The following is a 14,342-nucleotide window of genomic DNA, read 5'->3' as shown; positions in this document are numbered from 1 at the left end:
TATCGGCTAATTTTAATACTTGGGGTTTTCTTCAGAAAAGTTCCTTAACCTCAAACGTATTTGCAAATAAATTTCTACTGGGTTAGTTTTTGTTTGTTTGTTTCTAATGTATTATATATTACCTGGGAGCCAGGGGAAAGAAGAGATTTTTTATTTTATTTTATACTCAACCTAGTAACCAAACAAAGGAAATAAGACAATTTCTTTATGGCAAAGCTGGTTTATTGAACTTTATAAGGGAAATGTTACAATGACACCATTCCACAACAAAATTATTTAACTTTAGATTTCATGAGGAAATGTATTAGCAATATATTGTCCATAAAGCATTGTCATTAATAGCAAACTACCTTTGATTCTGGATTAGCTTCCTTTGGTGTTCTCAAATTAAGACTTTTCCAAAACATATCTGATGTTTCCAATTAAAGGTCACAGTTAAAATAAATTCACACAGGAGTTACAAAACGTGTGATTTGTGCTTTAAAAATTAATAATTAGTTGTTTGATAGCCACCATTTTGGAAGTGATTTCTCAATAGTCAGTGAAGTGTTTATAAATATTTTGGAAAATCCCCATTCAACTGATAAGTATGTTCTTTTTAAAAATAAAAACACACATAGAAAAAATTTAAAACTAAATCATTACAAATGAGATACAAATATTTTAAAATTAATAAATATTAAAGTGAAAAAATAAGTCCTTTCACAGAACTGTAAAAGATACTTACTACTAACTTCTTACAAAAAGAAATAAAGTTAAATTACTTTTTTTTTAAACCATTAATAACAGCACTGAAAAAACATAAATGTGCTTGGAAAGTCTGTAAACTTTCTTCCCACACTTTAGAAAATGTTTTGAAAAGCAATAAACAGATTCCCTTCTTTTAAAAAACTTACGCTCATCACAATTATTACAGATGTCATTGTTTTACTATAAAAAGTTACAAATCAACACTAATTTAGACGAAGTCAAACAATTTTTAATTCCAGCATGATAAGAAAAATGGATAAATCTCCCTAAACATAAATAAAGCCAACTAGTTTCTCCTTAAGCTCTAATATTTAAAACTGAATAATTATTACTTTCAGTTAATTCATTTAACAGAATTATCTTGTTTTTATAATTAAATTGTCCAGTTAGGACCGCCATGATGATTAAACAAAAATTGTAAACTAGATTAGATTACATATTTAATTGGTTTCCCACATTCTGAAAATATTTAAGTACAATCATCTTTGGGCTTAATCTCCTCCAAAATTATCAAGGACAGGAATCTATCAGAACTAGTGAATGTGCACACTTCAGTTAAAGTTCATGGCTTACATTCCATTCATGTAATAGCTTCATATACAAACTCACTATTTTCTATGTGCAAAGTCTTAAATTCGAAATAAAAGTATTTAGGGTAAAAAAACTTTTTGAAATATTCTTTCCATCACTGAGGGACAGAGAAGATATTTTTCAATATCTGTTTTTCATCCTGAGGAGGAACAGCTTGTTGAGATCATCAGATTTAAAGATTTTTTGAAACTGATGTACTGTAACACAATACTATTACAGAAATATACGTAGACTCATAGCAATTAGAGGGATGCCCTCAGATGGAGGTTGACTTGTTAACTCAAGCCTTTAGTCATTAAATTGATGGGGGGTCGAGAGAGCAAGAGATACTATGCCAGATACACAGCTTGAAATTACTAAAAGCTAAGAATAGGTCTTCTGTGGCAGCCAGGAACCATGTTTACCTATTTCCCTCCAAGTTACAATTCTTCAAATGCTTCCAATTAGTTTTTCACTGTTTAAAGATATCAAAACAAAATATAAAGCACCTCATTATGTCACTTCATTTGCATTAAAATTTGATTTATTTTTTGCATATTTTAATAGAATTTATTAAGAAGACAATTCAAATTACTCTTTTAAAAATAACAATGACTTTTGCAGACCTGATTGATATCAACTAGAAATTTGGAGCATCTAGAACCATTGGAAAAGTCATTCTTTATGGACTGAGAACCAGAAACCATTCTACGTCTTTTCTCATTGGAACTAAAGCCTTGGCTCTAAAATATACCAATAATAACGCAATTAAATACATTAATAATACAAAGAAAGAAATCTAGGGCGAGGCAAATACCAGTTTTTATGCTATCGAGAACACTTCCCATTCAAAGGACATACCAGTAAGTGTACACTAAACCCTTAATATTTTTTTCAATCCCAAGAACAGAAGATTGAACAGTCACTGACTCTTCCATCATGCTCTCATTTTAGGCCTCTTTTTTGGGGCTCTCAATGGAAAAATGTTGATTCATCCCACCTTTGTTTCATTTTCAACCTCTCCTGACATCCAACTTTTCCCTTGTGTTGTCACAATGACAAACTTGATTAAGTAGATACAAAATACAAAAGTAAGCATGACAATGATAAAAAGTAAAGTGTCAGGAGGATCCACTACATCTGAAATCAAATCTTATGACTTATCACTGTCATACTTCAAAAGTATTTCTTTAGTTAAAATTAGATAGTATAATAAAGACTGTTACTTAGCACCAGCACGTCATTGCAGGCTTTGGTTCAGGCTTCAGGATAATTCCGTTATCAGGGGGTTGACTAAGCATTAACGGTTTGTGGCTCTTAAGCTTATGAGCCAAGGTCATAAATATAGCTTCCACATGGTCATTATCATTCGGGTTTTTAGCAGAGGTTTCAAACAAAGGCATACTGTGCGTGTCAGCAAATTTTTGTGCCAAGTCTGTAGGTACCTGAATGGCACTTCTCAAGTCACATTTATTTCCAACAAGAATCCGTGGTATATCATTGGCTAGCAAATGTTGTTTGCATTCTTCTATCCAAGATGGCAGGCTATGAAAACTAGCCATGTTAGTCATATCATACACGAAGACAACAGCATGTACATTTCTGTAGTAGTGTTGTACCATGCTCTTTCTGAATCGTTCCTGTCCTGCTGTGTCCCATAACTGGATCTGAAAATGAAAAAAAAAAAGAAGAAAACTGAAAATTTCATTCCAGTTATACATATCGAAAATTTTAATCACATTTGCGTGGTCTTTAGCACTTCTTCACCTCTGTTACTTTGTTGCCTTCCATAATGCCTTTTCAGTGTTATTTATGGGATCCAGACTTCATGATACTAGCCTAGTTACCTCATAATAAATGAAGTGTCAGAATAAATATTTCAATTTAGCATTTAAATTTCAGTAAATCAAATTTGTTTGGATGAAATTATACCTCAAAAACTGATTTTAAAATGTTAAGAGAAAAACATATCAGGTTTTAACCAACATGCTAAGTGTTTAATTCCTGTAAATTTAGTTACTACATGCCCTTCTCTAACTTTCACTAATCTAATTTAAAACAGTAGACTTAGGACAGATGTTAAAAGTCATGAGGTCTAGCCCCCAAACCAGCACATATATACAGTCCATGATATCCAGGCCCTCTTGAAAATTTTAAAAGGCTGGAAAATCACTTATCTATCTTAAACGTGTCTACCAACAAACATTCCACTGTCTCCTGAGTGAAATATGGGGGAACTGGGGAAAACGATATCTAAAGCTAAACACACGTCATGTGTTACGGTTGTCTAAAAACAGTGAATTATCATGCTGCTGTTTACTTCCTAAAAAACAGTTAAATGATGAGGGTACTGGTCACAGCAGAAAAGTCTAGAGGCAGGTTTACTTAGATAGCTTTTAACTGAAAGATCTGTACTATTTATACATATTCAGAGTATGGACTGTAAGCCTAAAGTGGTGATTTCTCCTAGGGCAATAAAGAAGTAGAGGGACACTGAGGGGATACTGTAGATGGCCCCAAAAAGTAAGTAGAACATAAGACATGGAGTGCTCAGGGCACAGCAGGATATGGTAAATGCTCAATTAAGATGTAATGAATGAATAAAGAAATACGTTTTTAAAAATGTGATTAGACATGGAAATATTGATCACCAATCTCTCTATGCTTCTTTAATTTTTATCGGTTCTGATTTTTCATCTTTTTTTTTTTTTGGTAGCTCTTTTTAGTCCAAATTTCTCCACTTTCTTAAATTTTTCCTTTCTTCCTAATTTTGCTCTAGGCAGAAATATAAAGTACCATACAAACTTGATTTCCCAGGCTGTCTTGGAACTAGGGGAGGCCAAGTGATATAGCTCTGGTCAATAATTTGTAAACAGTCTGCTCAGTGGAGGTTTCCAGGAAAGCTATTGATCTGTGATTTTTAAAAAGAGCATTTGGCACACGTCTTTTGCACCTCTATTACCCTACCCTTTCTGCCTGGAATGGAATATAATGCCTGGAGGTTCAGCAGCCATTTTATGAGCATGAAGAAGACAGCAACACACAAGAATCGCAGAACACAAGTCTAGCATAAACTTGGAATGTTGCTGAGAGGATACCGTCATACAGACTGCTGTCTCTGGTCTCCTTATTACATGAGAAAAAGAAAACCTTATATGATTAAACTATCACAGTTGAATTTCTCTTACATGTAGCTGAATGTCATCCTAATATTATTTACCATGTATACTATTTAAAACTTTTTCCTCTTAGACTAACATTTACTCAGGAAATCACAAGGTTTTGCCTCAATGCATTTCTAGAGACCACAGCACAAAGTAAATCACTACAAAATACCCACTTTGTCATGGAAACAACATAACTGGCAGATGGGCCATAAAGACTCAAGTAACATATAAATGAGAGATAGAAGCAAACAGTTGTCAGCAAAGCAAACTACTAACTACTACTACTACTAACATCTAAGAACTACTAACTAACATCTAAGAACTACTAACTACTAACATCTAAGACTGTTTAAATCAACAAATATTTATTCAATAGCTACTATGTTCCAATAGGTTACTGTTATATCTCTAGACCTTGGCTCCCTCAACAGTAAAAGCAAAATTTAGTTTCAGACTCTATAAAATAAGTACTCATAGACTATCTACACTGACTATGCAAAGAGCTAATAAAGTAAATGTATAATTCTCTAAAAATACAACTTTCCTTTTTAAAAAAAAATACTTTTTTATTCCAACTAACGTTAAGAATAAAAACACTCACATACAATTAAAAATGCTTCAAACTATAGCCGTCAAAACTTATTACAAAGCTACAGCAATCAAGACTGTGTGATAATTGGCATAAGAGTAGTATAGATCAACGGAACAGAGTCCAGAAATAAATCCATATATCTATGGTCAACTGATTTTCAACAAGAGTGGTAAAACAATTCAATAAGGATAAGAACAGACATTTCAACAAATGGTGCTGGGACATTAAAAAAATGAGTTTGGATCCCCTACCTCACACCATATACAAAAATTTATTCAAAGTAGATGAAAGATCTAAACTTAAGAGCTAAAACTATAAAAATCTTAGAAGAAAACATAGGGGTAAGTATTTGTGTACTTGGATCAGGTGGCAGTTTCTTAGACATGACACCTAAAGCACAAGCAACCAAGGGAAAAAACAGATAAACTGGACTTCATCAAAATTAAAAATGTTTGTGTTTCAAAGAACATTATCAAGAAAGTGAAAAGACAACTCACAGAACAGGAGAAAATATCTGCAAAAAAAATATCTGATAGGGGTCTAGTACCTAGAATATTTAAAAACTCTTACAACTCAATAACAAAAAGACAAATAACAATGAAAAAATTGGCAAAGGATCTGAACAGACATTTCTCCAAAGAAAATATACAAGTGGTCAATAAGCACAAGAAAAGATGCTCAACCTCATTAGCCATCAAGGAAAAGCATGTCAAAACCACAATGAAATACCATTTCCACTCACTAGGATGGCTAAAATAAAAAGAAAAGATGGATGATAAGTGTTGGCAGAGATGTGGAAAAACTGGAACCTTCATACATTGTTGGTGGGGAAGTAAAATAGTGCAGCCACTTTAGAAAACAGTTTGGCAGTTCCTAAAAATGTTAAACAGAATACTATTTAGTACAAAAAGGAATGAGGTACTGATACATGCTATAACATGGATGAATACTGAAAACATTATGCTAAGCAAAGGAAGCCAGATGCCAAAGGCCACATACTGTAAGATTCAATGTGTATGACATGTCCAGTACGGGCCAATCCATAGTGGCTGCCAGGGTTTGAGGGAAGGAGAGGAATGAGAAGTGACTGCTAATGGGTATGGGGTTTCTTTTTGGAGGGATGAAATGTTCTGGAATTAGATAGTAATGATGATTGCACAGTCTTGAGATTATACTAAAACCTGCTGAATTGTATATTTTAAATGGGCAAATCTTATAGGACATGAATTATATCCCAGTTTGTTTAAATGAAAAACGAAAGCCCACTCCGAACTGTATCTTTAACACTTAGAAAGGTATTTTGGGAATAATATGGATGACCTATATAAAAGCTGTCCAAAGAAACTGGGAGTTGATCTTTTCTCTTCTAATAACATTTCTTGTAGCTCAGGTATTTAAAAACCATTTATTAAAAAAATGATTTATAATGAGTTAAGCAAAGTACATTTATAAGTTAAAAAAAAACAAAAAGCACACAAAAGGGAAATACAGTCATGTGCCACAGAATGACATTTTAGTCAACGATGGCCCACATATACAACAGTGGTCTCACAAGATTAGTACCATAAAGCCTACATGTATAGTTAGGCTATACCATCTAGGCCTGCGTAAGTACACTCTATGATGTTCCCACAAGGATGAAACAACCTAATGACACATTTCTCAGAACAGATCCCCATCGTTAAGCAATGCATGACTGTATACCAAAATATTAATAATGGATGTCTTTAAGGCAATTTCCTTCGTTATTTCTACTTTTCTGTTTTCCATAACAAACATGCATGGCTTCTATAAAAACAAACTAAACTTTAAAAACATAACAATTATGCAGAATTTAGACCTGCCTGCCTCAAAGAACTGTGCAAGTCCTCAATAAATGTAAGTGGTACTTATGAAGACATTTATCCCTAAGAAAACCTTTTCTTGTTTGTTTGAGGATGGGGCTGACTCAACAATACTCCTCATCAATCCTGCTCAAAACTCTATGCAGTCTAATCACCTCAAGACTTCCAGGAAACAAGAAGTATGACATCATAACTCTTCATACTTTATTGGAAAGCCATAAAAGTAATTACTAAGTTAATGGGGTATTTACAAAGGAGTATTTAAAAGAAAGCTTTAAAAATTTGCTCACAGTACTGCTAAAACAAGTGAAGGTTTGGGCAAAGGCACACTGCTCTGCCGCCTGCTGTCTTTCAGATCTGCACATGGCACTGAGATGAGGCAAGGAGAGTGGGAAAGGAGCAGTGAGAGACTCCGCAAAGAAAGGACAGGATGACTGATAAAAACCATCAGCCACACAAGGCTGGAGAAAACTTTGGCCAAAACAGAGAGAGAGAGACAAAGACACAGTAGGTGGCAAACAAATCCCAAGACAGTCTGGAAACACCTTGAGGTTTAGCTATGAGTGGAATGGTTCACCATGTTTAAAACAAAAAAGAGGATGACGCTTTGGAACCTGGGGAAGTAACATGCTTTTATCTGGTAAATGTTATATTAGGAAGAATTTTCAGAGCAATTTTTCCCAATTTAATACTTAATATCTTAGGAAAATGGCTAATTCATGCTCCCACAGATATTACTCCCATTTTAAACATTACAGAGACAACATAAAATATACTTCCTTTAATAATATTTCATGAATCTCTACTTTAAATTCCAGTATGAAGTTCCAACAAAAATGGCAACCTGGCTATTTGCCAAGTCCTAACAGTAGATTCTTATTGTTCATGAAAGCTATTTTAGTCGTTTTACTACCAAAATGAGAAATGATCTGGCTAAAGTGATTTAATACTTTTTTTGCATGACTAAAAAAGACACACACATTAACCCAAATGATCTTTCCTCCTTTGATCAGCTATCAAATTTTCCTTTTCCCCTGTTCTTCTAAAGAACACATTTTTTATTATTTTTGCTTCTAAGCAGCATACATAAAAGATGATCTGATAACTACACAAGCACTTCTATTAACAACTCAGTAAGTTGTAAATCAACATCGTAACTAGTATTAGCAACATTTCAAGAGAACTCTTTTTGTTTGGTATGCAGAGTGGAAACATGTACATCTGATGTACTGATCCAAATGGCAAATTTTAAAAATAAATTTTACCTTCCCTAACATGGAGAAGTGACAAATTTTGTGTGATTATTTGAAAGAAACACTTTCTTTAAAATGAGGACTTTAGGTCTAGTCTAACAAGGGACAGGAAGACAATAAGCAGCGAGAGAAAGGAAACCAGAGCTGGGAGACCTGGGTTGTAATCCCAGCACTGCCACCAACTTGTGTGACCTAGAGCCAGTCACGTAACCTTTCGAGAGACTATTTTAATCTTAAAATCAGGGCTAATTTATGTAACGTTATAGGCTCACCCTTTTTCTAAATTAATTGTTACAGCAAAGAACACACACAATTTGGAAACAGTAATGTTAGCTATCCCTCTCTATCCTTTCTCTGCTTATTTTTCATTATCATCATCTTTCCTGAAAATATGAGCACTTACTTTTAAACTACCTAAATTTATTTGAGGCTTGGCACAACCCAAGCACATTCCAGGCACTATGCTAAGCCCTTTACACGCATTGTCCTATTTAAGATACACAATCCTCTGTAATAATTACCCAATCCTGCAGATGAGGAATTGAGGCCTACTAAATTAGGTTAAGGGTCTCACCTGAGGTCACAAAGCTACTGCTAAGTCTTAAAGTTAAGACTTAAACTGGGTTGACTGATTCTGTGGTGGTCACATAATTTTTCCCAGCCTAGCATCCACTCCCACTTCTGTTAACAGCACTTCATTGTCCCTGGGGAACCATCGCTCCCTTGCTTTCAATTCATGTGAGCCCCTGGTTCCCAGGCTAAGCATGTGACCTCGACCTGACCAATCACAGCTTTGCACATCCCTGCACACCACAGTTTTAGGAATGGGCATGTGCCCCAATCCTCAAACAGAATCACAGAGTCTCCATTTTAGGACTGTTGTGGGAACTGGCAAAAAGAGAACTTTACTTCTGGGCTTCTCAGTTATGTGAAACTAATTTCCATTTTGCTTAAGCTAATTTGAGTACAGAGTCCTGACACGGAGTACACACATCAGTGTTGCCATCTTCATAAGAAGAGGTCCAAGAATCACAGGCTTCTGAAATCAGGCTGGAAGAACAATGGGGGCACTGACCTGGTTCCAGGGATCCTTCAGAGAGTCGGAAGGCTTGGGTCTGTGGAAACACATACGTATTGCTTGTACCATGCAGGGCCCAGAACCAAACCACCGCAATTCAGAATCTCTGTCAGACCAGACCCAAATCCCCCAAAGCTTTCTGAGCTAAGCAGTCAGAGGTTAAGATTCTTGAGTATTCTTTTTAGGGTACGCCGACTGCTAACACTCTCACTCACTGAATTCCAATGCAAATTAAATCAAATCAAATCAAGAGGACCAATTTAGTATCTCCCTAACTACCACCACCACCACATTTTATCAACTTTTTAATTCTTGGAAGGTAACATATAAGATGACTTCATATAAAATATTCTTTGACTTATAAACATTAATTTACTTTTAATAAAGATCAAGACAGAACAATGAATAAGGGTAAAAAATCTAATTTATATTTGCCTTCACCATTCATAGTATATCATCTTCATCACACTAAAACAAACCCCTCCTCATCTCTCTATGCATGTTAACTACACTGGCCATTTTGTTCTCAACTATCTATGCTTCCTCTAAGTTATCTACCTAACCTCATATTCATATTCATGATTATTTTCCCTGCGCTCCAACCGCACATTTATAGCTGCCAATTAGACATTTGAATATACCATCATCTCAGCAAACAAACGACTAAAACAAAGCTTTTTAGAGAGCCCTTCAAAATTCGATGTTCCATATTGTACTCCTCACCTCTTCTAATGGTACTGCCCTCCTCCAGTCGATCAGACCCACAAGCTCAGTCATCTTGAGTCCTCTTCCTTCTTGTCACCAAACACCAGTTATTGATGCTTTCTGGCTTTATCATCAAAATAGCTTTCATCTTCTCTCTTTCCATTAGTTTCCCTTATCTCCTCAATTCTGGATTTCTGGAGCAGCCTACCAATTGATCTTTTTGCCTCCACATATTCAATACACATCCCCTGAAAACTGTATAGTTTAGAAACTGATCTAGACACTGGAAAAGGTCTATGGAATTACCAGACATGGATCCTGCCCTGAATGAGGCCAAATAAGACCTGATAAAGAAGGTAGACATCTATACAACACAAGAAGGAAAGAGACACAGACCATTTAAATAAAGGCTACGGGAGTTCATAAAAGAAATAAAATGGAGAAGGAGGGAGATTTTTTTTTTTTAATGTGTTAGCTCATTTAATCTTTTTTTCCCCAATTATTTTATTGAGGTCATAATGGTTTATAACATTTTGTAATTTCAGGCGTACGTTATTATTTATCAGTTTCTGTATAGACTGCACTCTGCTCACCACTAATGGTCTAATTTTTACCCATCACCATATATATGTGATCCTTTACCCCTTTCGCCCACCCCCCAATCCCCTTCCCCTCTGGTAACCACTCATCTGTTCTCTTTATCCATATGTTTATCTTCCACATATGAGTGAAATCATGTGGTGTTTGTCTTTCTCTATAGGGTTTATTCTGCTTAACATAATACCCTCAAGGTCAATCCATGTTGTTGCAAATGAGATGATTTTGTCTTTTTTATGGCTGAGTAGTATTCCATTGTGTGTCTGTGTGTGTATGGGTAGATATATAAAAGGGGTGGGAGATTTTTGAGAGACGTACTGAGTTGAATAAGGAAGAATTACATGTGGTGAAATATGGGAAGAGGGGATATTCCAGGAAAAGAGTGGGAAATGGAAGGGGAAAACACAGGAATCAGCAAATAACTGGCTGGACTACAGGGTACTTGAAGGAAATTAATGGGAAAAAAGTTAGAAGAGCAGTCTGAAGCAAGATGAAGGAAAGCCTATGTTCATCTAAAAAGTTGGAACTTCACAATATAATAGAGAACTATCCAGGGCATCTGAGGCAGGGGAGATCAACCTCCCGTAAAGTGCAACACTAATCTGGCATTTTGGCAACAACATACAAAATTGATTACAGGCATACCTGGAAGATATTGTGGGTTCAGTTCCAGACCCCACCACAGCAAAGTGAATGTTGCAACAAAATGAGTCATATGAATTTTCTGGTTTCCCAGTGCATATAAAAGTTTTGTTTACCTCATAGCGCAGTTCGTTTAGTATGCAACAGCATCATGTCTAAAAAAACAATGTACATACCTTATTTAAAAAATACTTTATTGCTTAAAATGCTAACCATCATCCAAGCCTTCAGCAAGTCACAATCTTTTTACTGGTGGAGGGTCATGCCTCAATGTTGATGGCTACTAACTGATCAGGGTGGTGGCTGCTGAAGGTTGGAGTGGGCATGGCAATTCCTTAAAATAAGACAACAATGAAGTTTGCTGCATCGATTGACTCTTCCTTTCACAACTGATTTCTCTATAACATGTGAAGCTGTTTGATAGCATTTTACCCACGGTAGAATGCCTTTCAAAATTGGAGTCAGTCCTCTCAAACCCTGCCAGTGCTTTATCAAATACGTTTATGTAATATTCTAAATTCTTTGCTGTCATTTTAACAATCTTCAAAGCATCTTCATCAGGAGTAGATTCTATCTCAAGAAACCACCGTCTTTGCTCATCCATAAGAAGCAACTCTTCATCTGTTAAATTTTTATCTTGATATTGCAGCAATACAGACACATCTTCAGGCTCTACTTCTAATTCTAGTTTTCTTGCTATTTCCACCACATCTGCATTTACTTCCTCCACAGAAATCTTGAATCCCTCAGTCATCCATGAGGGTTGGAATCAACTTCTTCCAAACTTCTGTTAATGTCATTATTTTGAGCTCTTCCTATGAATCACGAACATTCTTAATGGCGTCTAGAATGGTGAATCCTTTCCAGAAGGTTTTCAATTTACTTTGCCCAGATCCATCAGAGGAATCACCACCTATGGAGGCCATAACCTTATGAAATGTATTTCTCAAATAATAAGACTTAAAAGTCAAAATTACTCCTTCATCCACGGGCTGCAGAATGGATGTTGTATTCACAGGCATGAAAACAACACTAATCTCGTGGTACATCTCCATCAGAGTTCTTGAGCAACCAGGTGCATTGCCAATGAGCAGTAATACTTTGAAAGGAATCTTTTTTCTGAGGAAGTCTCAATAGTGGGCTTAAAATATTCAGTAAACCATGTTTTAAACAAACAGGCTTTGTTTTTCCATTTATAGAGCACAGGCACAGCAGATCTAGCATAATTCTTAAGGGCCCAGGATTTTCAGAATATGTAAATGAGCACTGGCTTCAATTTAAAAGTGACCAGTTGCATTAGCCAACAACAAGAAAGTCAGCCTGTCCTTTGATGCTTTGAAGCCAGGAACTGACTTCGCCCCTCTAGCTATGAAAGTCTTAGATGGCATCTTCTTCCAATTGAAGGCTGTTTCATCTACACTGAAAATCTGTTGTTTAGTGTAGCCGCCTTCATGAATTATCTCAGCTAGATCTTCTGGACAACTTGCTGCAGCTTCTATATCAGCACTTGCTGCTTCCCCTTGCACTTTTATGTTATGGAGACGGCTGCTTTCCTTAAACCTCATGAACCAACCTGTGCTAGCTTCAAACTTTTCTTCTGCAGCTTCCTCACCTCTCTCAGCCTTCACAGAATTGAAGAGAGTTAGGGCCTTGCTCTGGATTAGGCTTTGGCTTATGGGAATGTTGTGGCTGGTTTGATCTTCTATCCAGACCACTAAAACTTTCTCCATATCAGCAATAAGGCTGTTTTGCTTTCTTATCATTCCTGTGTTCCCTGGAGTAGCACTTTCCATTTCCTTCAAGAACTTTTCCTTCGCAGTCACAGCTTGACTGGCATAAGAGGCCTAGCTTTTGGACTATCTCAGATTTCGACATGTCTTCCTCACTGAGCTTAATCATTTCTAGCTTTTGATTTAAAGCAAGAGACACACGACTCTTCCCTCCCCTTGACCACTTAGAGGCCATTGTAGGGTTATTAATTGGCTTAATTTCGATATTGTTGTGTCTCAGGGAATAGGGAGGACCGAGGAGAAAGAGAGAGATGGAGGCACGGCCAGTTAGTGGAGATGTCAGAACACACACAACACTTATCAATTAAGTTCACCATCTTTTACGGGTGCGGTTTGTGGAGCCCCAAAACAATTACAATAGTAACATCAAAGATCACTGATCACAGATCACCATTACGAATAATACTGAAAAAGTTCGAAATACTGGGAGAATCTCCAAAATGTGACAGAGAGACACAAAATGAGCAAATGCTGTTGGAAAATGGTGCCAATAGATGTGCTCGACACACGGCTGCCATGAACCTTCAATTCATAAAAGACGCGGTATCTATGAAGCGCAATAAAGTGAAGCACCATAAAAGGAGGTAAGCCTGTAACTGAGGACTGAGAGATGAGTTGAGCTGCTGCAACAGTTCCAAGAGAGGTAAAAAAAAAAAAGACCTGCACTACAATTTTGAAGAAAGGATGAATGAGAGAAATCGTGCAGGTAGAAAACCAACTGGACTTAAGGAGCAAAGGAGAGGGGCGAGGCCTTGAGGATGAGGATGATTACATCAGGACAACCTAGGAGACACTGAGGAGAAACACGAGAGGGCGATTTGCTAAGGGAGATGAACTCACTTCAGACATTTGAGGTGAAGGAGAGATTATCCAAATAGCCACATCTAGAAGATAGTAAGAAACGCAGAACTGCAGATGAAAAGAAATGTCTGGGCCGAACAAAGATTTGGAAGTCATCTTCATAGAACCAACAGCTGAGATCAAGAGACTACTAGAGAATGTACATAGAAAAACAGGTCAAGGAGCAGTTTGAGTCTCATTCTGGATTCATCTTCAATTGCTGCCACATTTATCTTCCTAAAACACTTGGACTTTCTGAAGCCTAGATTCTTTAGCTTTGGTTTTCAAGCTCTTCACGAATGTTGCTACTAACACCTTCACAGGCTTCTCACTTGCCACTTCTCCACAGGAACCTCTGATCCTGCTGGAGCATCCTGCTGATGTTCCTCAGAAAAGCCCTCTCGGCTCGGCCCTTCCTCTGCGAAACCTCACCTAGCGATTCCCTCACCAACATCCAAACCAATAAATTGACACTCATTCCCTGCCTAGTTCTGCTGGGCATCTTTTTAGGTTT

The 14,342-nt window shown here is 36.5% G+C and overlaps 1 protein-coding gene across 2 annotated transcripts in view; it reads right to left on the bottom strand.

Annotated features, from left to right (window-relative positions):
• Window positions 1-206: 206 nt before the first annotated feature.
• RAB33B (RAB33B, member RAS oncogene family) overlaps window positions 207-14,342 on the bottom strand; it is a 17,375-nt gene continuing 3,239 nt past the window's right edge. For both annotated transcript variants that reach the window (XM_046657549.1, XM_046657550.1), the window contains exon 3: window positions 207-2,987. In XM_046657549.1, the coding sequence (XP_046513505.1) occupies window positions 2,547-2,987 (441 nt within the window). In that variant the 3' untranslated portion in view covers window positions 207-2,546. The remainder of the gene's footprint in view (window positions 2,988-14,342) is intronic.

Source organism: Equus quagga, chromosome 3, assembly GCF_021613505.1.
Source record: "Equus quagga isolate Etosha38 chromosome 3, UCLA_HA_Equagga_1.0, whole genome shotgun sequence".
In the NCBI taxonomy this organism is placed as follows: domain Eukaryota; kingdom Metazoa; phylum Chordata; class Mammalia; order Perissodactyla; family Equidae; genus Equus; species Equus quagga.
The sequence above is the reverse complement of the archived record's forward strand: the minus strand, read 5'-3'. Positions and strand labels throughout refer to the sequence as shown.